The 24,672-nt window shown below is 62.5% G+C and overlaps 3 protein-coding genes across 6 annotated transcripts in view; 1 reads left to right on the top strand and 2 right to left on the bottom strand.

The window, feature by feature from the left end:
• SLC22A18 (solute carrier family 22 member 18) overlaps positions 1-4,007 on the top strand; it is a 20,833-nt gene extending 16,826 nt beyond the window's left edge. Inside the window, exons 8-10 of the mRNA XM_040638754.1 lie at positions 1,391-1,492; positions 1,696-1,816; positions 3,772-4,007. Of these exons, the coding sequence (XP_040494688.1) occupies positions 1,391-1,492; positions 1,696-1,816; positions 3,772-3,959 (411 nt within the window). The 3' untranslated portion in view covers positions 3,960-4,007. The remainder of the gene's footprint in view (positions 1-1,390; positions 1,493-1,695; positions 1,817-3,771) is intronic.
• Positions 4,008-6,713: 2,706 nt separating this feature from the next.
• On the bottom strand, positions 6,714-7,157 carry PHLDA2 (pleckstrin homology like domain family A member 2). The gene has a single exon (XM_040638791.1). The coding sequence runs from the start codon at positions 7,107-7,109 to the stop codon at positions 6,714-6,716; it is 396 nt and encodes a 131-aa protein (XP_040494725.1). The 5' UTR covers positions 7,110-7,157.
• Positions 7,158-18,017: 10,860 nt separating this feature from the next.
• NAP1L4 (nucleosome assembly protein 1 like 4) overlaps positions 18,018-24,672 on the bottom strand; it is a 44,488-nt gene continuing 37,833 nt past the window's right edge. For 3 of the 4 annotated variants that reach the window (XM_040639624.1, XM_040639628.1, XM_040639627.1), the window contains exons 15-16: positions 24,322-24,378; positions 18,018-19,186 (exon numbers count right to left, since the gene is read on the bottom strand). In XM_040639624.1, the coding sequence (XP_040495558.1) occupies positions 19,148-19,186; positions 24,322-24,378 (96 nt within the window). In that variant the 3' untranslated portion in view covers positions 18,018-19,147. Of the gene's footprint in view, positions 19,187-22,684; positions 22,719-24,321; positions 24,379-24,672 lie in introns of all 4 variants that reach the window. The other variant, XM_040639626.1, reaches the window with a different exon arrangement.

Here is a 24,672-nt window from a genome sequence, read left to right as displayed (position 1 = left end):
GGGGGGGGGGGCAGTTTGTGTCTACAGAGAAAGGCCTGAAGCCTCCTTCATCAGGCACCTCCCTGCCCCCGGGCCCCCGGGGTGGTAGGGCTGCTCACGGAGGGCCTGGCCCCCCACAGCTGGGCTCCCACCAGCTGCCTCCCTCCACAAACCATTTCCTGGCCCACCCTGAAGCGTGGTGGCTGCAGCCCAACCCCAGTGGGACCAGAGCATCCCCTCCCCGCTCCCTGGGTGTGGGGTGGGCACTGGGGTTGGGGGCCAGGGGGGAGTGGCAGCCCAGGTGGTGCTCGCGTGCGGGCGTGGCATCACCACCCCAGGGGACTTGCCGACCGCTATCCCTCCCAGCCCCTCCTGCGAGAGCCCCCGCTGCGCCTTCGCCCACCCCCAGGCGCCATGCCACCACGGTAATGGGGGGCTTCTGTCAGACGGGGTGGGGGGGACAGAGATAAGCCCCCAACCACCTACTCGTCTGATGTGTCAGGGGTGACTAGCACGTCGCAGGAGAATAAGGTCCTTAGAAGGGCAGATGGGGCAGTGGATCCGGGGCTGAGAGGGCTGCAGGTGCAAAGGGCCTGGGGGTGGGGCGCTCACGGGCTGCTGAGGGTACCGAGGCAGAGGGCTTGGCTCTGAGGACGTGTGTGTGTGTGTGTGTGTGTGTGTGTGTGTGTGTGTGTGTGTTGGGGGATGGTCTGAAGGGCAAGAAGGATCTGGATTTGCTCAGACTGGGGTGGGGGCTGCGGAGACGGTCCATGCAGAGGCTGGATATGGTCTGACGAGGCCCCCCAGCTCAGGGTGCAGTAGAGGGGTGCACGGAACGCGGGTGCTTCAGGCGGCGTGAGCCGACAGGCCTGTAACTCCGGGCCGCGGCCTTGCAAGGCACGAAGTTTAGGATCTTTTAGTTGAACAGGGAAACTGGGGCCCAAGAGCCCCGTGCCAGGGATCTGTCCGGGTGTCTGTAGGGACGCGGAGGCCAGACTCGCCCTCCCGCGCTGTCGGGCCCCCTCCAGCTGTGCCGTGCGGGGGGGACTTGCCCAGGAGACCTTCCTCTACAAAGCAAGCAAGCAAGCAAAGAATCTAAGATAAAGCAAGTCTGAAAGTAGGGTGTTTTAAAGGACATTCATGGTTCTAGTTGGAAGCAGTGCGGTGAGATCCGTTTTGGAGGGGACCCCAGCCCTCTGAGCGGCCACGCGAGCGGCCGGGTGCCCGTGGGAGGCCTCGGCCAGCCCGTCTCCCCAGGGCCCTTGCTGCTGACACACAGACTTTGGGACCCACTCTTCTACTCTGACCTGGTGCCTGCTAGGGCTGGGAGGTGTCCCCAAGGGAGGTCCCCAGCTGCAGGGGTGGCCCCGGCCCAGACCCTCCCACCACCACCCCTCCCCCATCTCCCCAGGTCATTCAGGGCCTGGTCATCGGACGGCTGAGCAGCCACTTCTCGGAGGGGGCCCTACTCCGGGCCAGCACGCTGGTCTTCATCGTGGTGGGACTGGCCATGGTGAGCATGTCCCTCTGGGCTGTTCCCCACTCGGGGCAGGGTCCCGGGCCCATCCCCCGGCCCTCTGCACATGCCCAGTAGGCATTAGAGCTTCTCCACCCCTACCCAGGGCTGCCCTCCATGGGACTTCAGGGAGGGGGCCCTTCCTTCCTGGTCCTGTGTGGCCCCCTGCCCCATGGCCTCCCTGCCCTGCCCCATGCCAGGCCCTGATGTCCAACGTCTTCCACTTCTGCCTCTTGATGCCTGGCCTGGTCTTCGGCCTGTGTGCCCTCAACGTGGTCACCGACAGCATGCTGACCAAGGCTGTCTCGGCTTCAGACACGGGTGAGAGCTGCATCCCTGGGAGCCAGGGAGGGGCAAGGGCCTGGGGTGCCCCAGGCTGTCCTCTCTGGAAAGCCTTCTGGGCAGCTGCAGATGGAGCAGCTCCCCCGATTTCAGGCTGGGTCTCCCTGACCCAGTGAGTGTTGAGTGCGGTGGGCGGCCTGGGGCCTGAGTGGGCGGGGTCGGGGGGGCGGGCTGCAAGATGGCTCAGGTGAGAATTGGCCACCTGGCTGGGCTGGGCCTGGGGGATGGGAAGAGGGCTTCCCGGAGGTGGTGTCTGGTTTGGGTCTGAAGCATGGGCAGGATTTCACTAAAAAGGACGACGGAAAGACGGCATTCTAGGCATCCCAGCTGGGCAGAGGTGTGGAGGGAGGTGTGGACCTGAAAATCTCCTGCAGAGGCCAGTTAGGAAGACAGCCCAGTGGGGCCAAGCGTGGGCAGCACAGGAAGGGGCTTGCCTGCGAGGCTGGGAGGCAGGAGCCAGTCTTCTGTTCCCTCCCCAGCACCGGTGGGGGGGGGGTGCAGGTGTTCCTGAGTGAGTGAAGGAGGGCACAGAGCTGGTTAAACCTAGGAAGCCCCCAGCCCCCCCCCCCAGTGGGACACAGGTGTCCCCAGACAGGGACCCCCAGCCCTCACTCTGCATCTAGCTCTCTTTCTTGAGGCCTGAGTCTCCCATCCAGACTCAGGTCCCTGGGCTTGACAGTGCCCCGGCTGCTGCCCACACCCCCTGCTCCTGGCAGGCATGGTCCAGGCATGGGACAGGCCAAGTTCACGGGCTCCTGTGGCTGGCTGAGGGTGAAGAACCCAGCAAGCTGGAAAGCTCAGGGGGCCTGGCCAACCCTCACTCCATCCACCTGTCCGTCCGGGAGGGATAAACAGAGGTCTAGAGGCCCAGGAGGGAACCAGGTGGTTGATGGGCAAGGCCTCTTCCCCAGGGCGGCAGGGCCAGGCCTGGAGGGCGTCCTGGAGTGGTGGCCTGGCTGGCACCCAGGAGACGCCAGGAGGAGGCAGGGGAACAGAGCATGGAGAGATGGGGGCAGGGCCTGGCAGGGAGGAGGGCAGAGCAGACCCAAGCCGCTGGGGCCACCCCGAGCCTGAAGCACCACCCCTCAGCTCGGAAGGAGCCAGGAGCTGGTTCCCAGCACCAGCCTGGGAACCCGAGACCACAGAGGGGGCGGTAATTGCTCCCCGGTGTCTGTGGGCGATGGGAGAAGCCGCTCTTAAATTTCCCCCACGCCCGGCCCTGAGCCCAGGCGGGGCCTCACCAGGCCGCTCCCAGCTGGCCCAGCGGGGACACGAGAGAGGGAGAGAGAGAGAGAGACTGGGCTCAGCCCCAGGAGCCCAGGACCCTCTGGGCACATGTCGTGTTGACAATACCACACACGCGTGCCCCCACAGGGCATAGCGGCCGGCAGGGGCGTAGGGACAGGGGCGTCAGGTAGCCGGGGACGCAGGCAGCAAGGTGGGCCTGGGAAGTGGGTGCAGAGAGGCAGGTGGGTGGCCCCTCCCCAGCCCTGTGGGGGGCACTCTCCCGTCCATATGAGGGGGGTGGGGGCTGTGGGGGCGATTCTGGGGGTGTCACACGGCCCGGCACGCCAGCCCCAAGCCCACCCTCCCTGGTTCCCAGCCCGGTCTCCCTGGCAGGCCTAGGAGGGCAGGGTCTGGCCCCCAACCTGTGGCTCCACTCCCAGGCTCCTCCTGTGCTGGGGAACTTTCTGGGGCAGGGCGCAGGCTCAGCCCCGCATCTGAGAAGTGCCAGCGCAGCCCCTGCCCGGCTGGGTGGTCTGAAACCAGCAGACCCACACGTCTGGGTGGAGGGAGCTAGGGGAGCAAAGGCGGGGTGGGGGGATGGGAGGGCAGGGGAGGCCTTGGCTGTGTCCAGGGAGCAGGTGGCCAGGGTGGTGGCGCCAAGGGACCTGGCCGAGCCTGACTTGCCCCCCCCCACCCCCACTCCTTAGGCACCATGCTGGGCCTCTGCGCCTCCGTGCAGCCCTTGACTCGCACCCTGGGGCCCACCGTGGGTGGCCTCCTGTACCGCAGCTTTGGGGTCCCTGTCTTCGGCCATGTGCAGTTTGCCACCAACATCCTTGTCCTCCTGGTGCTCTGGAGACAGCCTCTGCCCCAGAAGACAGACAAAGTGTGGTGACCGTGGTCCCAGGGCACAGACCAGCAATAAACTCCTCCTCCAGCCTGATTTCTGCGAAGTGCCATGGGTGGAACAGGGGACCTGGGGGTGAGGGACGGAGGGATGGAGAGGCTGGAGAGCCTCCTGGAGGAGGGGGCCGGCTGCAGGGCCCCAGGGCTCCAGAGAGAGCCGTCACCTGAGTTGTCCTTGCGCGGTGCCCACCCCCACCCCCCCAGTGCATTGCCTGGCCAGTTAGACGGCTCCCTCTGCCGCCACCCCCACCCCGACAGCGCTGCTCAAACCCCCAGAGACAAGAGCTTTCTGCCCACCCCCAGTCCTCCACTGCTTGGCCCCGGGCTAAGCACACTGCCCATTCGCCCTTGTCAGTCACCCCACGTGAACGGAAACTGCTTGTTTTCAAAGATGAGGAGTTCAAGGCTTGGAGAGAAGTCTGGGGAAATGGCCCTCGCTCCCTGGTGGGGAGCCCGGTGGGTGGGGCCAGGCGGCAAGTCATGAGAACTGGGGAGCACCGGCCCTCCCCCTCATTCCCCCTAGGGAGAGGGGCACCGGACAGGGGAGGCCAGCATGACCAGTACAGAGAGAACGATCCCAGCAGGGGGTTAGGTGACCCTGAAACCATGAAGGTCACCCCTCCTCCGCTCCCCCCCACCCAGGCTGCCTGGAAAACAACTCAGGACCCCCAACCGCAAAATTCCATGGATCCGACTAGAAGGGCCAGGGCTCTAGGGGGCCAGGGCCGTAGAGAGCAGCGGTCTGTCAACTGTCCCAGCCCAAGAGCTGAGACCAGACCATCTTCTGTGTGTATGCCATGGGGGATGGGGCTGTCACCCTAACTTTGACCCTTCCTCCCCATGAAGGTCTGGGCAGGATGGGGGTGCAACGGGGCCAGTGCAGGCCCTGGGGCCACTCTCTCTCTACTTCTCTGGAGGAACCCCCTCCCCCAACCACAAGTAGTGTTCAGGAGAAAATTCCTTGCAAGAAATGGTTTCTTTTCTTTTTCTTTTTCTTTTTCTTTTCTTTCTTTCTTTTTTTTTTTTTTTAAGATTTTATTTATTTATTTGACACACAGAGAGAGCGAGCACAAGTAGGGGAGCGGCAGGCAGAGGGAGAAGCAGCAGGCTCCCCACTTGATGCGGAACTCGATCCCAGGACCCCAGGATCATGACCTGAGCCAAAGGCAGACGCTTAGAGGACTGGACCACCCAGGCGCCCCACAAGGAATGGTTTCCTCTGGCTTCCCAGCAAAGGGGCAGACCCTCCCCAGCCAGCCCTAGGACCCAGCGAGGAGGCCCACAGGGCTCCCCTGGGTCCAGTGTGAGTGACAGACATTAGGGCCCTATGTTGGTCCTTCGCTCCCCATGCCACTACCTCCCATACCTGGCATCCTCTCAGCCAGAAAGGTCCCTGGAATGAAGTTCCCCTCCACAGGCAGAGAACAATGTCCTAGTCTTCTGTCTTCTGGCTTGCCCATCACCAGTGGACCTTCTGGCTGGGGGAACACACCTCCGGAGTCCTCCCCACTGGGCAGCCCCGGACACACTGTCTGGGCCCAGCCCATGGGAGGCAGCCGAGTGGGGAGGGCAGAAGCTGCCGACTTGTCAGCTGCCAACAGTTGGGAACGGCGCGGCCTCCCCTTACTCGCCCAGAAGCACCGCCGCCTTACGGGTCCCACACTGGGTGCCGGCCCTGGGACCTGGCGGCTGGATGGCCCGGAGCAGCTACGGCCCCACCACGGGGTGGGGTGGGGTCAAGGGGAGCACAGCGGGGCAGGCGGCCAGAGGGCTGAGGGCTTCCTTCCGGAGGGGGGCAGGACAGGTGGCGTGTGGGTGGTGGGGGGCAGGTGGGGTCGCTGGGCAGGAGGGGGTGCGCCGCCTCAGTGAGACAGTTCGTGAGTGACGTCCCCAAGCAGGCACTGGCCCCGTCCTTCCGCGACACACCCAGGAGCAGAAGTCAGCAGGGGCCAAACCTCGGGGCACTGCCCAGCCTCCGGAGAGCCCGCTTGGCAAGGAGGGTGTGGACAGGGCCCAGCAGATGACAGTGTGCTCATTCCCAGTGCTTCCCCCCTTGCCCTTCAGACGTCAGAGGGCGGCTCTCCCCACCCACACCCCTGCTCCCGCCGAAAGGGCCGCCAACCCTCCCGCCAGGAACCTCACCGCACCACACCGGGGCTGGTAGAAAAGGGAACAGATCAAATAGTTTATTTGGAATGAACACATTGATGCAAAAATGAAATATTAAGACAGACGGTTACATGACAACCATCAAAATAAATACATAGATAGTCTGATAATTTAAGGCGCCCGCTCAGCGGGCCGAGGCTCTGTGACTCCGCGTGGGAAGATCCTTCCGTGTGGGTCATGGACACGGCTCCCGGCCTTTATCCTCGCTGTAGTCTGCGGGTGGGCGGCCCGCCCTGGTTCCCCGCAGTCCCGGGCACCCCCCGTGGTTCCTGCCAGCGCGGCCCCGCGTCGGGCCCGACTCGTCCAGTGCGCGGCTCCTGCCGGGCGGGGCGGGGGAGGGGGGTGGGAGGGGAAGGAGGCGGTTAGGGAGCGGGACCCCAGCCCGGGACCGAGGGGATCGGGGTCCGGCCCGCGGTAGGTCCCCCAGGGCCCCGATGCGGCCGGAGGCAGCCCGACGGCTCCGGCCACGCGCCCAGACACGCCGCGGTGGCGCGGCACCCGGTCCCCTTCTCGATGGTGTCCCCGCGACGGGGCAGCGCCTCCCCCCGACGGGCGGCACTCACCTCGGCGGCGCTCAGGGCGCTCGGGCCGGCCGGGGCTCGGGGGGCGCGGCGGGCGCGGCGCGCTCCTGGCGGCTGCGGAAGTCCTGCAAGGCGCGGCGGTTCTGGAAGTCGATGAGCGCCAGCGTGATGGCCGCGTTCCAGCAGCTCTCGCCCGCGCAGCGGAAGTCGATCTCCTTGCGGTCGGTGGTGACGATGGTGAAGTAGACGTACTTGCCGGTGCGCTCCACGCAGTCCACCTTGAGGATGGAGTGGAAGCGCAGTTCCTTGGGGCGCGCGCCGGGGCCGGCGGGGAACAGGCGCAGGCGGTCAGGGGTGAGCACGCCGCGCTTCTTCTTCCACAGCTGGAACAGGCTGTCGCTGCGCTTCTCCAGCTCGCCCTCGCGCAACACCTCGCCGGGCGTCTTCATGTCGGCGGCGTGGGGAACGCTCTCGGGCGGCAGCGGCGGCGGCGGCGCGGGCGATGAGCGCACGGCCGAGCCGGCGCGGCTTTTATGCGGCCCCGCCTGCGCTCGGCCCCGCCCCTGCCCTCCCCCTCGAGGCCACGCCCCTCCCCGCCCCCTTCCCCTAGACCACGCCCCCACCGGTCCCCGGCCGCCGGAGGTCGCCCGCTACGCTCCTGTTCCTCCGACGCCCCAGCTCCGGCCCCGTGGGGTGACTCGCGGTCCCTACCCCGCCCCGGACGCCGGCCCCGCGGAGGAATGCGCTGCGGCCGGCCCTGCCCGCGGTGACTCACCGCCGGGGAGCCCCGGGAAGCGCCGGGGGACGGGGCCGGCCCAGGGCGGGGAGTCGGCGGGGCGCGGACCCCCACCCTCCAGGCGCCCCGGCAGCTAGTCCTGGCGCTCCAGGGCTCGCGGCAGATCCCACGCCTTCCCGGGGAGACCCTCCGACGGCCCTGCCCAGCCGGCCTGCTGTCCCACCTTCACTCCCGCGGGCCTCCCCTGGCAGGACCTTCCGTCTTCCGCACCCCCGGGGCCAGGCCGACCCTGAGAGCAGGTGCTGTGAGCCTGCTTTCTCGTCTGTGAAATGGGGACAATAACACTTTTGTTAGATAAGGGAACATATGGAAAGTGCTAGAACAGCACCCCTTGGGGCTCAAGAAATGTGAGGGTGCCTCCTCCCCTCCTGGGAGCCTGTCCTTCCTGCGCCCTCCCGGCGGCTCGCAGGAGGCGACCCCCACCGCCTGCACAGCCCAGTGGGGAGAGGTCCTCGGAGCTGTGGGTGCGGAAAGCTCCTGCTGGTGCTGGAGGGTCAGCCTGGAGAGGGTGGCGGGGGCGGCTGAGTCATGCCTTCCAGCCGGGCGGGCAGGCTTTGTATTTACTCTTTTCCTTTAAAGGGTTTATAGGAGCAGGAGTGATGGCTGGCTCCTCCCGGGTTCCCAGGGGTGGGGGTGGAGTCACAGCAGGGGTCTGTGGCAGCCAGGGCCTCTCCTGGACACCCACTTTCCAACACCTCCACCTAGCTGTGACCCTGGGGAAGGACTGCAGACCAAACAGGAAGGGCCTGAGTCCCCTGGCGGGCGGGGACAAGCTTGCAGGCCAGGTGCAAATGAAAACACAGGTGTCTGGTTCAAAAAAGTTTTCCAGCTGGTGACGGCAGAGCAGAGAACCGAGCGCAGGACCGCGTCTGTGCAGGTCCGTGAAGCCTGTCCTGGAGCTGAACTGACCCTGCCCCAGCCGATTGTGGCACTCGGACTTGGGAAGTCCCCTAACCTCTCAGAGGGCAGTCCAGAACTCTGGCCCTTCAGGGTCACTGGCTCCGACGAAGGGCTTAAACTAGGCCTGTGCGAACGGCAGCAGGGGACCGCTGCCCAGGGCTCCGCATCTGTGTGGCCAGGGGTGTGGAAGGGCAGGGCAGGTGAGAGGGGAGAGCCGGGGCCCAGGATTCTGGTCTGTGTGGGGGAGGACTGGCGGCCACGCTCTTTCAGGGAGCCAGGCTCTGCAGGCCAGAGGCTTGGGCGGGTGGGAGACAGGTCCGCCCTCCACAAAACGCGGGGCAGCCAGAGCCTTGGAAGGGGTAAGTCCAGCCGCTACAGGCATCCCAGCAGAGCTGGCGTTTCAGATCAGGCTGAGTGGGAGTGCCTACCCTCCATCCCCTGGGCACTCGGCCTATGTGGGTCGGAGGGATGCCAGGCAGTGAGACCTGGGCAAAGAGGCTGCCCTGGGCAGTGGGACACCAAGAGAAGCAGACCAGGGACGGAGCCCCCCAGCTGCCCCCACTCTGCCTGCACCCCTCTGAGGCCTGTGAGCACCCACTAGCCCGCCTCCCCCACCCAGGGGCCAGTGTGTCCAACCTTGGCTCCAGGCAAACCCCAGGCACTCGGCATTGCTGAGACACGTACAGTACTGTGTGCCTGCAGGCCTGGCTGGTGCTAGGACCCTGAGGGGAGGAGCCCTGCCTGCCCTCCAGAAGGGGGCACTGGGGCCATGGGGCCAAGAGGACAGCTTGAAGGACTCCAAGGGGAGGGAGTGGCTCCCGAGGAGCTGCCCAGGGAGGCACGCGCCTGAAGGGTGCTCTGCTCAGCCCAATTCAACATTTGGAGAAGTTAGCCCTTAGGGAGGAGGGGAGCCTGCTGGAAGGGACGGCGGGGAGGGGGTGGGAGCAGAGATGGGCTTAGGATGCTGGAGGAACAGACTGAGGGGGAGGAAGAGGATATGGGGGGCTCCGAAGCCAGGGGAGGCCCAGTGAGGCGGGTGAGGCCGCCTCTCCTTGCCTCCCATTGGCCAGGCCTCCCTGGGGAGCACTGGCGGGTCAGTGACCTGGGGGGGTGGTCTGACAGGTGGTAGGACAGGTCATAGGGGGTGGAGAGCCCTGGCCCCCACCCTGGGAGGGAGACCCCCCGGGCAGGGCATCCTCAGCGGGGATCACGGAGGGTCGGAGGGCTGGGGGCCGGGAGCTGGGCCCACCTCGGCAGCTTCACTACCAACAGCCCCTGCCCTGGGGCCTGAGACCCCCATCCAGCAGAGGCCCACGGGGAACCTAACAGCTCCTGCTCCTGGAGCAGGGAGAGGGTCCTGTGCCCGCCCCCGAGCAGGCCCATCTGGGGGACCCTCTGGGGCAGGGAGTTGAGGGGGATGTTGAGGAAGCAAAGCGCTGACCTTGCAACCCCAAGGGAGGACCTTTTAGGGGAGGCCCCTCCCTGAGCCATTTGAAAGCCAGGAGCCCAGACAACCCACCAGGCAGATGGCTTCCCGCCGGGCAGCGATGACCGCGGTATGGGCTGGACCTGCACTCTGCAGGGAGCTGCGGTCCACCAGGGTTCTTGGCCGGTGGGTGCTGGACGGCCAGCCGCTGGCTGGAGAGACGGGGGCCCAGCACCTGCAGGCGCCGGGCCTCATTCGCCCGCTTTGCCCTGTTGGTCCCCCAAGAAGGTGGGTGCCGCTGGGGTCGCCTTCTTGGCTTTTCAGGGAATGGGGGAGGGTCTCAGAGAAGTTAGGGGCTCAGCTGAGGTCCCACTTCCAGCAAGTGGGATTCGGAGCCACTCTACTGAGTGAGCCCCAACGCCTGGGGGCAGGAAGTAGCCCCGCCCGGATGAACAGGGAGGGGCCGTGCGGGGCTTCGCCTCCCATCTGTGGCTCAGGCCGTGTAGGTCAGAGCCAAGTTTACTAATATTTACCTAAGGGTCGCATCCAGGATTCACGCAGAGCCTGCCTGGGGGCAGCCCGCTCCTGCCCCGTGCAAACAGACGGCCCCAAACATCCGGCGCCGCACACTCGCTGTCCCAGACAGAATGAGGGCACCTCTCAGAAACGCCCCTCATGAGGTCATCCGTGCGGCAGTGAGAGGCCGAGCCCCGGAGGCTCTTGCCCAACCGGCCTGGGAGCAGCAGCCTGTGAGGACACCGTGCGTCATGGGCCGGCCCAGGTGCCCGGGGCTCCTCACCACCCTCTTCCTGTGGGAGACGGTACTCAGGAACAGCCGCGGGGTGGGGCTCCCTGCTTCCCCTGCCTGGGAGACTCTCTCCCCTGGCCTCCTCCAGGAAGTCCCCTCGGATTGCCAGGGCATGGCCTAAGGCCTGCTCCCACCAACTGCGTAACTGCTGGGCCTTGGGGTTCCCAAGATGGCTCCAGAGTGAACCTCTGGAGGGCGGGGGCGATCCCCGTACCAGGGAGGTGACCCATTGGCCCCGCCTGTGACTCAGGCCTGCCCTTGATCTCTCTCCTCCCAGCGGGAGCCTGGGAAAAGTGAGAGGCCCAAGGGCAGGAGGCTGGTTTCAGCCAGCCAGGCTTTCACTGTCAGCCTGGCTTTGGCCCCGTAGACGAGGACCCAATGAGAACAGTGACGCTACCCAGAACACCTTTCTCCGCCTTGGCCCCTGGCGAGCTCCTATTTATCCTTCAGCACCCAGCTCAGAGGTCACTAGAAGCTCCTGGAATGCAGCGAAGTGTCTCAGTCTTTGGGGCCCCCGGGGCCCAGCCCGGGTGCTCAGGAAAGGTTTTGGGAAATGTGGACCTAAAAAACATCGACCTCACCGTCCAAGAGATGCGACTGTCAGAGCAGCTGAAGTTAGTGGACGCTCTGCTTGCTCCTCAGTAAAACCGGAAAATCAGGGAAGGGGTCTGGGGTGGGGAGCCAGCGGGCACGCCTGTCACTTAGGGGAGACTGCCCAGGGCCTGGTTCACGGGGACACAGGACCCTTCTGGAAGCTTGAATGAGAGAAGGAGTGCACAAAATACAGGGAAGGAGGGAAGGAGGGCAGAGGTGGACAAGCTGTGCCTGCGGCCCTCTGGATGCTCAGCCCTTGCAGCCCCCGGGCGGCGTCATCACAGGACAGCTAGGACATCTGGCTCCTGCCCACCCCACCCCCAAAGGTGGACTGTTTACTAAGATTCACCCAAGGGTCTCATCTGGGATTCGTGTGGAGCCTGCCTGAGGGGACACCCACTCCTGCCCCCAGGCAGACTGGTCCCCCAATGGGAAGCAACCCGTGTCCGTCGCCAAATGAACGGATACCCAAGACGTGGTCCATCCACACACCGGACTGTCACTCGGCCTGAACACAGAGGGACACGCTGACACCAGCCACAGCGTGGATGGACCTGGGGGACGTGATGCTGAGTGAAACAGGCCAGACACAAAGGGACAAATCCTGTAGGATTCACCCACGAGATCCCTAGAGTCTCCAGATTCACAGGGACAGAGAGTGGACAGTGGGCGCCGGGGCCAGGGGAGGGCTGGGGGTCGGCGTCTCGGGGGAACAGAGTGGATGGTGGGCGCCAGGCCGGAGGAAGGATGGGAGTTGATGTCTCAGGGGGGTGGAGAACAGACGGTGGGTGCCGGGGCCGGGGGGGGACGGGGTCATTGTCTCAGGGGGACAGAGAGTGGACAGTGGGCACCAGGGGAGGGATGGGGTGAGTGTCTCGGGGGAGTTTCAGTTTGGGAGAATAAAAGGATCTGGACATGGGTGGTGGGGACAGCTGCACACGTGTGAGCTGTGTGCTTAGAGGTGGTGAAGATGGTACATTTACGTGTGTTTTGCCAGTTTAAGAAACGTATTCACACGTGAACACGCATGTGTGTCCAGGTAGGAGCCCGCCATGCTTCCTAGACACGCATACTATTCTATTCCATCTGTGTCCCGGGCAGTCCTCCGCGATTTCCCCGCGTTCGCGTGCACAGGGTTACCGGGACAGACTTTGAGATGTGGAATTGCCGTGTGAAATGTGACAGCTCGGACCTGCCGGCCAGCTCGCACCCCCACTGGAACGTGCCAGGCGCCCAGCGTTTCCGCAATCCGGTGGCCGAAACTGGGGTGTCGTCCCCATGGAACCTGTGTACTGACTTCACGGGGTAAGAGTCAGTGTTAACTAATCCAACGAAAGATGCGGTTAAGGATCTCGTAAGGCCATCCCAGCTTACCTGGGAGGGCCCCGAAAGCGGTCAGTGTCCTTCCGAGAGAGGGAGCAGGGGCCACATGCCCACGGAAGCAGGGGCCGAGGGACATGGCCACAGCCCAGGGACGCCCGGGACCCCCAGCAGCAGGAGCAGCAGGAAGGACCCTCCCCCAGCGCAGCCTGATGCCTGGATCTGCACTTCCGGTCTTCAGAAGCCTGCCGAGTGTAGATCTAAGCCCCCCAGTTTGCTCCTTGTTTCAACGTCCCCGGGTCCCCGCAGCCTGCCACGCCGTCTGGTGGCAGAGGCGGCCCAGCAGAGTGGTGGCATGAGCTGGCTTTGGCTGGTGAGGTCAAGGCTTCCCAGAGACCACTGGTGACTTTGGAGCCGGGCGTGCAAGGATGTTTGGGGGTTCGCCACATCACCGGGCCTCCCCCAGGTGAGGACAGGGGAGAGTTGAGCGTGCTCTGCGTAGGTCTGGAAATCAGACAGAAAAGCTGCCCAGCGCAAGTGGACTCGGAGGCTGAGTAGTCGAGGGACCGCGGGAGAAGGACGTGCCCCTCTCCTGGGAGGGGACAGCTCGCTGCTTCCGCTGCACCAGCAGCCTGTGCACACCGCAGTCTCGCGTCTCCCTGGATGTGGCCCCTGCCGTCACCAGGCCCCACCTCGGCCCCCACTTGTGAGCAGCTGAGGGGCTGGGTGTCCCGGCCCAGTCTCCTCAGGGCCCCCCAGAGACCACCCCAAGTGTCTCGCACTCAGAACAGTGTCCCCTCAGGGCCCCCCACTCGGACGGCACCCCCTCGGCCACTTCCTCCTCCAGGCCCTCCTCTGACACCCCCCCCCTTCTGAACGTCTCGCCTGGACGCCTGCACCTACCTATGTGAGTGTCCGGGGGCTGTGCTGACAGAGGACCACACATTCGATGGCTTGGAGCGACACACATCTATCCCCTCCCGGGTCTGGAGGCCGGGAGCCTGCTGGTGAACCCCAGCCCCGCACCCTCCTGAGCTGTTCCAGGTCCTCCCTGTCCTCCTCCCAGGGCTCGGCCTGGGGATGCACCTCACAGCCCCCTCCTCTGCTCAGCTCTCTCCTCTCAGGGACACCAGCTCTGCTGGGACCTTCCAGGCCCTGCTGGAAATGGGGGCAGGTTGGGAGCCATGGCCCTCCAGCTGGTCTGTGTTCTCAGGCGCACCCCGTCGCCCCAGAGCTCACAGTCCACCCCAGGCCGGCCCCACGCGGGAAGGCAGTGGGGAGACCGGCGTGGGCGGCCCTGCCTGAACGAAGGCTTTGGAAAGGAGGGCGGCTGTGGCCACACGCACTGGGCCTCCTCTCTTGAAGTCCCTGGCCCGTGCCGGGGAAGGAGGATTCTCCCCGTGTTCCAGAAGCAGAAGCCAAGACCCAGGGATCTTCAGACTTGACTGACATTCCCGGGCTTCTGGAAGCCCCCAACCCGAGGGAGGGGGAGGAAGGAGTCCATGGAGGATGAGTGTGTGGGGTCCGCCCCGTGTCTCCAGGGCCTGCAGAAGCCTGGCCTGGCCTGCTGGGCCGTCGGGGAAAGTAACATCCGGCCACCACCCTCCCTGAGCTGAGTCAGCTGGGCCAGGCTGGCCCCAGGAATGGCACCATGGTGACATCCTGGGGGTGGACAGGGGCTCCACCCAGGTGCACCAAGGTGACTTGGCCTCAAGGAGGTGTCTGGGCCTCACCGTCCTGGTGGCAGGGTGGGAATGCAGGCTGTGCTGGCCATTGTGGCCTCTGAGCCTCAGGGGCTGTGAGGAGAGTCCCAGGCAGACAAGGTGCCTGAACAATCACACCAGATTCAGAAGCTCGGCCAGGGTCAGCTGAGGAGGGGTCCTGGAGCCCCTGCCATTGGGGGCTGCTGCCTGCCAGCATCTCCTGGTGGGCGGGAGGCCCAGTGACTGCGTCTGGGGTCCCTCCGGCTCCCCCACTGACACGGCTGAGCTCCCTGAGGCTGGCGCACAGAGGGCGCGTCTACGTCTAGAGAAGGAAGATGGGAAGTCCTGCTTGAAAGAACATCAAGGCAGCGGCCAAAGTTCAGGTGTGGTTGAAGGCCAGCCCTCTCCGGCAGAGCCCCTCTCGGGGGCGCAGCTCAAGGCCAGGTCAGGGGGAACAACTCCCGCTGCCGGCCCCGGGGCCTCCTCTCTGGCCCACCTCGTGCTGTTCCAGGTCACCCACTGGGCACTCGAGGGCGAAGGAGGCTCATTCTGGGAATGAGCAGGGAAGGCTCATTCTGAGCAGAGGGCGGGTCAGAGGCCAGCGGTATCACCAAGACAGGCTGGCTGAGGTCTGGGCTTCACCCCCCCCCCCCCCAGCTCGGCCTGGTCTCCCCGAGGGGCAAGGCCTGGCGCAGCCTCCCCAGGCCCGGGCGCTCTCTGGGAGCACAAGCCAGGGGGCTGACCCTGCCTGGCTCTGACAGCCTGGTACCTACGGGGAGTGGGCCTGCTGGCCAGGGGAGGGCGGAGGGCAGGGCTCTGCTCGGCCCTGGCGCCATGACAGCAGACTGGCTGCCACAGTGGGGCAGGCGCTGGGCACGAGGGAGCATGTGGACACACTGAGCCACCGGCCACACGTGTGGACAGGGGTGTGGGCGATCTCCGCCACCCCCTGGGCGGCCACAATTCCTAACTTACTCGAGGGAAAAACCAGAATTTTAAGTTGACTGACCCCAATTTGGGGCACTTCTGAAAAAGCAGCTTCACGGCGGCACAGTTTACACACATACAACCAGACATACCCGAGCAAAGCAGAGCTGAGAGTTCCCATCTCCCGGGGTGCTCTCGTCAACCCGCAGCCGCTGCCCCCTGCAGTCCCCGCTGCTGCACGGCCTCCAGGAAGCCACAAAAACAGGTCCTCCGCAGGCCTTTCCTTGTGTCTGGCTTCACCCAGTCCAGGCTGGGACCATTCCGCTGCGGGCGTGTGCCTTGCACCCCACCGGGGCACAGCTGAGCCGCTTGCAGCAGTCCGGGCGCAGAGGCAGGCACACTAGCGTACACGGACCGGCAGCGGAGCCCAGAGCTGAGCCCAGAGGCAGCCACCTGATTTCGCCCAAGTCCGAATGGGCATCGTCTTGTGTAGGACAGTTACATAAGGAGGGAGGTGCAGGCCGCAGAGGCCATGGGGATGGGAGGCGGCCCTGGACACTCAATGGAACCCTCTGAAAGCATCACGAGGGCCCGACCCAGAAGGGGGACCCAGATCGGGGGTGGGGGCGGTAGGCCTGGCTCTAGGCAATGCAGGGGGTCGGGAGGACAGAGGCCTGGCCCCCATAGAGCCAGCAACCACCCAGAGCCGCTGCAAGTGCCCCCTTCCCCGCAGCCTCCTGGCGGCTGTGCCTTTCCGGTGCGAGCCTGAAGGAACCCGCGGAGCCTGTGGCAGTCTCCCTGAGGCACCAGCACAGGCCCAGACAGAGGACGGGTGCCAGGCTCCTGGGCCACTGGAAGGCCTGCCTTCCCCATCCTGTGACTGCCCAGGGGCGAGACCAGAGGACAGCTTCACGGACAGGCCAGGAGACAGTGCCATGGGGGACAGTGGGGAAGGCACAGCTTCCCAGGGCTTCGAGCTGCAGTCCTGCCATCCGAACGCACCTGGGGCCACCAAGCGCCAGGTTGGGGCCCCGGAGGCCACAGGGACGCAGCTCCGTGATGAGGCCCACACGCTCACACTGTTCCATCCCGCAGGAAAATACAACCCACTCCAGACAGCCACGACCCCAACACCCCTCCCGCCGTCCGTCCGTGCTGGCCCCACAGGAAGACACGCCTGGAGCTGCCGACACCATGCAGTCGCCCGCCCACAGCCAGAAAGCCCAGCTGTCCCTCCCACTGACTCCAGGTGCCCAGCCGCTCTCTCCGGCTTCCCAGTCAGCTCAGCCTCCAAAGGCGGCCGCTGCGTGTACGAGCGCACAGGTGCACACCCGCATGGGGCTGGCCGGTGCCCGCTCCCGAGCACACGCTCGCAGGGGCACGCTCCACGTCCGCTGTGGGTAGGCGGGCACTGACGCGGCCAATCTCCGAGGGAAGGGACAGGCTCCCCCCACCCTCAGTCATCCCATGCACTCGGCACACACGCAGTGTGGACTCCTGCCCCGGCCGATGCACACCGACTTCTGGTGAAGCCCTAGGCACCGCGGGGCAGAGGGGGCTCTGGCAGAGCTCGCCCCCCGCGCCCGGGCCTGTCTCCTCGGCTCCTACCACCTGGCGCTGTGCCGATCAGAGGGGACTCTTCCCACGGGCCCCGCGTAAATCCAGCGAGGCCCCGCAGCCTTCGGGCTGAGCAGTGCTGTTGCTTCACGGTGAATGTGGGTCCGTCACCCATGGAAGATGGTCAGGAGCCAGCAGGAAAGGACTCCCCTAAAAGGTCATGCTAGGAGTGACCCCCGGGGCCAGCAGGATGGGATGCTCCTGGACCTGGAACTGTCCCTGCGAACTTCCTGCAAATCACCCAGGCACTTGATTTTGTGCAATTCCCTTGTAAGCCACTGTTATGAATGGGTGCATTCCGGATGCTCAGGGGAACAGGACATGTGGAGAACCTGAGGAACCCCGACCAGTCAGGGTTCCCAGGGACGAGAAGCTGCCCTGGAGGTCCGGGGGGCCATTCTCAAGAGGTGCTCCCAGTTGAGGGGACAGGGAGCAGAGCGCAGGCGTCATCTCTGCACACTGGCCTCGGGGGTGGGGTTTTCGTTCTGTGTCAGCCGCAACAAGGCACCCCAGGCACCCGCAGGCTCCTCGGGTTGGGGGCCAGGCCCAGGTGGGGCTCACGCACGGGTACTTCAAGAACAGAGAACATTCTGGTTCTAGTTGTCTGGGGCACGCTGGAAGCATGGCTATTCCTATCCCTTGTGTGGCATTTCCTGCTCCCTCCCGGCCACTCCCAGGGCGAAGCCAGGCCCCCGGGCGGGTACCCAGCAAGGGCTTGCGCAACAGGTGTTCCTGGGGGGAGCGCTCCCTCTGAGGAAGGGACAGAGGTTCCACCAGAGAAGTACCAGTGAGTAGACAGATCAAAAGTGGTCTTTATGCAGGAATTTTCCCTCCTGGAACCTTCTGGATCTGGAAGGTACAGCCCCACAAACTCTGAGAAATGGGGCACTCCTGGGGGAAAGCACATTCTTTCCTGAGGTAGCAAGGGCACCGCAGCCTCAGAGCCCTGGGCAACCCCCTGACCCTGCCCACGTGACAGAGCAACCGGCTCCCTCTGTCCCCTGCCACCCCTAAGCAAAGTGGGTCTGCAGGCCTAATGGGCAAATTAAACGTAGCCCCCTCTGAAGAACCGGCTGTAAAAGCCTCAAAGACGACCCGGAAAAGCAGAGGCCTGAAGCCCGGGCCTGCCCATCCCCAGGGCTCTAGAGATACAGTTCAAGAGGACACAGAAGCGCAGCCTGAGAGCTGCCGGGTGGGGCAAGTGCCAGTGCCCCACCCGCTCCTCCCACCAGGTCCTCCCACAGAGAGACCGCGCACAGAGCCGGGTTCATGTTTCACAACTTTAATAGAATATTCTAACTATTCTGTACAAATTGAAAACACCGTATTCAGTTACAAATGTATTATAAGTAAGGCTGAGCACTCTACAGGCCTGGTCACAGTGTGGACACGGTGTCCCCGGTTGCCAGAGACCATGGTCACACACTCGGAAACCCCACACGCCAGCCAAGAACAGGTCGCTCTGAACCCAGGGCTTTTAAGACAAGATGAGCACGGGGCCAAAAAAAGGGGGTACTGAGAAAGCAAGACCCAACATGTGCACACGAGGAGGAGGGCAGCACTTCCCAGCCCCGGCCCCTCACCACAGAAGCCTGGCGCCCCCCCCCGCCCCCCACGCCGGCTGGGCTGTGTGTCGCAAAAACGCGCTCCTGCCCTCAGCGCAGGCAGGACAGAGCGAGGTTCCCTCCATACAGGCCTCGCTCCCCTGGGAGCCGCCACCACCCCGCCTGGCGAGTCACCAGGTCACCAGTCACACACATGGTTTCAGAAAGTGTAAGGACAAGCGACAGCATGCGTCCCAAGCCCTCACAAGCAGGAAAGAATAAATAAATACGAGGATGAACCACAAACACTTGCGCCTCAGGGCTGGGGCACGCCACACCCCCCACCCCACCCCGAGGAAGACAGAACCAGAGAAAGAACTTTCTAAGGAGAGCAGGACCCTAGTCCACGCATCTCTTCCGGGACAGAGCACAGGAGACCAAGTGATGGGAAACACAAAGCACACGGGTTTCCTCAAGGGAAGGAAGAATCCAGTCCGACTGCGGAGGGGTGTGGCTGCTTCTAGATGCCCCGGAACCACACCCCCAGACATCTGCCCTTGGCATCAACTGACCTTCCGCCGCCCCTTCTCCCCCGGGGTCTACGGGGCCCTTCCAAAGGCAGGGCCTGGGAAAGTCCACTGAGCTGCACCCATGGCCGTAGAGGGTGCTGGAATCAAACCTCCTATTTCTGAAATGCATTTAAGTTGCCACTGTACAGGTTAAGCAAAATAATAAGGATAAAGAAAAAGTTAAGGTCAAAACCATGCACTTGAGAACAAGTTAGAAGCAAGCACTGCCGACCGAGGTGCCGCCGCCGCCGAGTTCCGACGCCGCACCTGCGGGCCTCGCTGCTCACTGCTGTTTGCACTCGGAGGGCTGGCTGGGCTCCTTCTGTCAAAGAGAGAAGACAGGACTTGTAGGGAACCAGTGTCATCAACCCCGTATCTCCAACCAACAATGCAAACCAAGACTCAATTTGCTGCCTTCATTCTTACTGAAAAAATGGTTACTGCAAACGTACTTTTACAAGAGTAACAAAAAATCAGTCAACCTCCCAGAAACAAAGTCTCAGCAGCGCTCCCTTTCTTGTTTGGAGACAAGCCCGGGAGTTTAAGTCACAGTCCAGGCCCTGGGGGGAGGAGCGTCTCAGGGTCACAGAGACTCATCAGTGTGGGGGTAGCCCGTGCTCCAAAGCGGCACCGCAGCCTCAGAGCCCCAGGCACCCCGCCCCCCCCGCCCCGACCCTGCCCACGTGACAGAGCAGCCGGCTCCCCCTCGGTCCCCTGCCACCCCTAAGGCAGGCTCAGCACCTGAAATGAAAAGGCACCACCCTGGGGTGGGCCAGAGGTGGCTGAGCAGCCCCGGCGTCCCCGGCCAGCACTCTGGAGTGCTCCCTGCTGATGGTATGTGCCGGCAGCCCAAAGCCGGGAGGCCAGCTCCCGCACACAGCCCCGGTCCCCCAGCCCCCTCCCAAGTGGGAATTCGATCCTTCCAGAAAGGTAGCAGGGAGAGACCATGCCTCCCCGCAACAGAGGAGCACATTCACTGCAGTATAAACTGACACATCTCACACCGTTTAAAGCACATCCCGTAGTCCTATGCATTCTGTGTGCAGGCCAACGACAGCCTGACAGACAAGCAGACCACTCATCACTCCAGGCAAATACATCTGCTGATCAGTAGCCTCTAACTCCTGGCTACCAATTTACAAATTACTCTCATAAAATCTGACAAGCCTACGGAGTATAAAAAAAAACCCCGCAAACATCAGGGTTAAGGTAACAGACACCTTCTATGGTTGAAGCTGGGACTCCATTCTTTGGGAAATCACATTTAAGGTACGAAAAAAATTACGTGCTATGAATGCAGAGAGACGACCTTGGACCCTGGTCTAATCTCTTCATTGTAAGTCTTATGGAAAAGAGCACAGGGATGCGGCCGGGACCCCCAGGTCTCTGCCCAGCAGCGAGCCACTCTGGGAGGGGGTCCTGGCCCTGGCGTCACATGCTCACCTGAAATACTGCTAAAGAACGCAGGCCCCTAAAACAAAACACGCCTGACCAGAAATCCAGGCGGGAAAAGATCACAGTCAAACTCTGTGGATCTGGAGGCAGCCCAGGCTAGGGCCACGGCAAGGAGCCGCCAGCTGTCGAGTGGCCATGGTGGGGGGGCCGGGGTGGGGGGAGCATCAGGCAGTTGTTGTTGTTTTTTTTTTAAGTATTTATTTGACAGAGAGAGAGACAGCCAGCGAGAGAGGGAACACAAGCAGGGGGAGTGGGAGAGGAAGAAGCAGGCTCCCAGCGGAGGAGCCTGATGCGGAGCTCAATCCCAGAACGCTGGGATGACGCCCTGAGCCGAAGGCAGACGCTTAACGACTGAGCCACCCAGGCGCCCCCAGGCAGCTTTCTCAGGGCAAGGAGAGAAGTGCGTGTATTTCCACAATCGTATTTGCAAAACGGAAGTGGGTTAGAGAAGATGGAGCTAAGGGAGTGCTTCTGAAGGGTGACGTGGTGGGAACAGGGGGGCGGCACAGGACGGGAGGGACCCCTCCTGCTGCACCTTTCTGTGCATAGGTGAGTTATACACATACAGCATTCTGTGATATCGGGCTTTATACCATTTACCATACGCTGTCTCAGTCGCTTCGTGTGCTTACCGTAACCAGGAGAACAGATTACCCATTTGTTTAAAATACAGTCAGAAGCTTCGAGATAAAGCCTGCTGGAGGCCCCATCTCTGGGGATAGCATCCGCATGGACATAAGTCCTGGGCTGTAAGGTCAACGCAGAACCCCGAAGCTTCTGATGTGAATTTTATCAACAAGACATCACTGGTTTTCAGCCTGCGACACATCCCAAAACAGGACTACAACTAAAGCCCAGCATCCTGGGTCTCAGGCCACAAAGTCTCATGGCAGCTTGGTCACTCAATGCCCCTGATTATCAAGGGAGAGGAGTCGGGGTCTCCAAGGCACAAACTACCAGCCCAAATCCTGCCTCTCATGGAGCCATTAAAAAGCCAAGTTTTAACAGAGGACAACTGCCCAAGAAGGGGTGAAAACAAGCCGCCAAGCACAAAGCTGGCCCCCACAGCCTCCCAGGGGCACACAGCTGGGGTCCGAGAGCCTGCATGACTGCAGAGGGGACAGCCCCCTGCACTGGAGCAGCTGGGCCCCTGACAGGAGTCTGCTGACACTACCGAGGGCGGCCAATCCTGCTGCGCCGTGCCGGGGCTGCTCACGGTGGCTGCGCCACAGGACGGCCCCCGTCCCAGAGACAAGGGCTGAGCAGGTCAGGGATGCTTCCCGGTGACCGGCAGGGTGGGAGAGTGTGGCTGGGGGGGGGGGGGACACTCTTCAGACAAGTGAGGCAAAAGGAATCAAGAGCAATCGAACACACTGTCGTGTACGCACATCCACGATCAGCCCCGACTCCTTAAACACCCAGGGTGCGCGGAGTTTGCTGTCTCCCCTAGCCACGTTTCCTCGCCGGGAGGCAGCCGCGCTACTGCTCAGCTCCTGATGAGAGTGAGCCCGCCAGAGCTGCTCCGGAAGGCAAGGCGGACACGCTCCAAGGCCTGTAGTCTGCACGCCCCTTGGCATCAGCACGCCACCTGCGGCCGTAAGCGCCGGCTCCAGCTCTCACAGGCCCTGCTCTACACACTGGCTGCGGCTGCTCGGCACAGCCCCCGAGCCCGCGGCCTCCTGCGGCATCTCCTGACCACTGCCCCCAGCTCCGCGAGGACAGTGTCCCACACGGTAGAGAGCCGATGGCCGGGACAGAGCTGCCATGGCCCGCACCAAGGGGGGCAGGGGTGGCGGGTGGGCAGCACCCAGCTCTTCCCTACGCGGTCAGAGCACCCCAACAACGCGCAGGAGCGCCCGTTACTAACACCACACCACGCCGCCACCGCAGCTTTTGGGACACTAACTCCAGCACAGTCACAAGTGCGGGCAGCCCTTCGTGACCTCCTGGTCTGCAGCACACCTGAAGTTAGAAAGGAGACAACTGACAGAGACGAGTCAAGCACCAGCACAGCAGCTGCGGGCCACTGCCCGGGGTGCGGCTGACCCACGCGCTCTGCGCTCTTCCTGGAGGGCAGGCCCGTCCCCAAGAAAACGCCACACCAGTCACGCCTTTGCCTTGGTCAGCAACACACACGGGGCTCAGGAGGCATGAGCCAAATGTAGTTTCTGACAGTCAGTTTTCGAAGTCCACACAACGGACACCTGTGCAAAAGTACCGTTCTTCAGAAGGCCGTGCGCTCAGCCTAGCACACACGAGTGTGCCTGGCCAGCAGCTTTCCCTCGAGCCACAAAGTCACAACAAGGCACTGTTATAAAGCACAGATCAGAAGATTGGATTAGGAATGAATGGAATTCCACCTTACCTAAAAATGCATGAATAACAGACAAAAATTACACCTAAATGGGGAAAAAATTGAAAGGAAGTGTCAGCATAAAAGAAAACAAAATGCACAAAATTATACAGGCGGAAACAGCCACTTTCTCATGACACAAAGGGCTACAAATTCTCGAGCTTGAGATGAACAACCCCAACCCACCATATCTGTACATTCCATACTGAAACATCCCTTCTCCCTCGTTTACCTCCTCGTGTGGAGAATCTGACATGACCAATCCCTCCGAAGGACAAGACTCGGGCCCTTCTGGCTGCGCAGGGCTGGCGGTCCTGGCACCTCCCACCAGTGACCCATTTATCATCCCTCACCTTCCCCCAACCAACAGCACACACGAAGACCCAGGGAGCGCCAGCCCTCACAACCCTCTAGGTGCCGGACGACTTGTGAGAGAACGAGCTTCCAGAAAACAGACGTGGCAGGAGACAGGAAAGGACAAACAAGAGAAGGAAGCGACAAGTGATGGAGTTAACGGAGCTCCCACTGCAAACCATCCTGTCTCTGCTCTAGAATCCGTCAGCACCCCCCACCAGCCCAGTGTGAGCCACCCGAGCCAGGGCCCCTGTGTCACAGAGCCGAGCACAGGGGCCCCTGCACTACGGCCCCCCGTGCCAGACAGGCCGACTGTGCAGAGGTGAGCATTGCTGTGAGCTTAGTCCCAGAGTAGTATTTATATTGTACATTTAAAAAAGTTTGAACCCACCTCCCATCCTTTCCTAGAAGGAGCTGAACTGTAAAGCATGCGTTTACAGAAACATTTGGTGTTAAAAAGAAAAACAAGAACACTTACAGAGCTCGGTTATTACACCAATATTTAGTGCACATTCCACTTCGGGCAAAAACGGAGGACGGACACACACACACAGTCTAGTTAAACTGAGATCCAGGTTATGAACGGCAGGTAAGGCTAGTGCTCTGGCAGCCCAAGACGACGCAGAGAGCTATCGACTTCACGCTCGCGACCCGGAGGATGTCCTACTACGGCCTTAGGGCTGCATTAAAGCGGTCCTGGATCGAAGGGTTGAGCCAAGGGGCAAAGTGCCCTCACTTACACTGATCTGACCATCAGTAAACAACCAGACTCCCAAGTAAAATTAATGGGGTTGCCCAATGTCTGTGTTTTTGTTTCTGTTTTTGGTTTTTTGGGGTTTTTTTTTTTAAAGCAAAGCTTCCCAATTTATTTTCAATAATTGGAAATATTTAGACATAGCTTCTGAATAGTCTCAGCCCAAAGGCAATTGTAAAACTATGTCTACAATTTTATTACTCTATTCGCTAAAAAAATAACCCCCGAAATTTCCTTCTTTGTACCTTTTCCAAAAATAAACACAAGAAACAGCTTATTCACGTCGTCGCTCAGCCATTCCACCGAGTGGACTACAGGTCTGGAGCACAGTGCTGCTCTCCGGAACGAGCTGACGGCAAGAGCGCGCTGCCAGCGAGCTGGGAAAGCCTTCACTGGACACCCACACTGAGCACTAAATCCTACAGAAGGGGTCACTCAAGCCTGTTCCTGGTCTGTTGTTCGTGTTCTGACTAGAGCACGGAGACGCGACCCGACGTCGCAGCAGCACGCCAGTCACGGGTGGGGCGGCCCCCCAACTGACCTTGGGGTTAATATCGGCATCATCCTCATCTTCTCCCTCCTCGTCACCTTCCAGCTCCTGCGTAAAAGGGGGAGAGCGAGCTGCACACACGGGATTTAAACTCCTGTGGATCTACACGCTCCACACGGAAGCCACCCTTCCATCAGCAGAAATCAATGATCACTGTCCCTAAGTGATTACGTCACCTCTTCTGGGCACCTGTGGTTCTCAGCGATAACACACACACCACTGAAAACGCAGTTTGTCTGCTCGACCACCGTTTCCTAAGCAGCGTTTTCCTAAGCCCATCGAGGGATCAACAACTGGACACAGGGACAGCACCTGCTGTGCACACGCCCCCCCCCCCCCCCC

This window comes from Ursus maritimus, unplaced genomic scaffold (genome assembly GCF_017311325.1).
Source record: "Ursus maritimus isolate PB19 unplaced genomic scaffold, ASM1731132v1 scaffold_23, whole genome shotgun sequence".
Lineage (NCBI taxonomy): Eukaryota > Metazoa > Chordata > Mammalia > Carnivora > Ursidae > Ursus > Ursus maritimus.
Note: the sequence above shows the minus strand (reverse complement) of the source record. Positions and strands in the feature narration are given on the sequence as shown.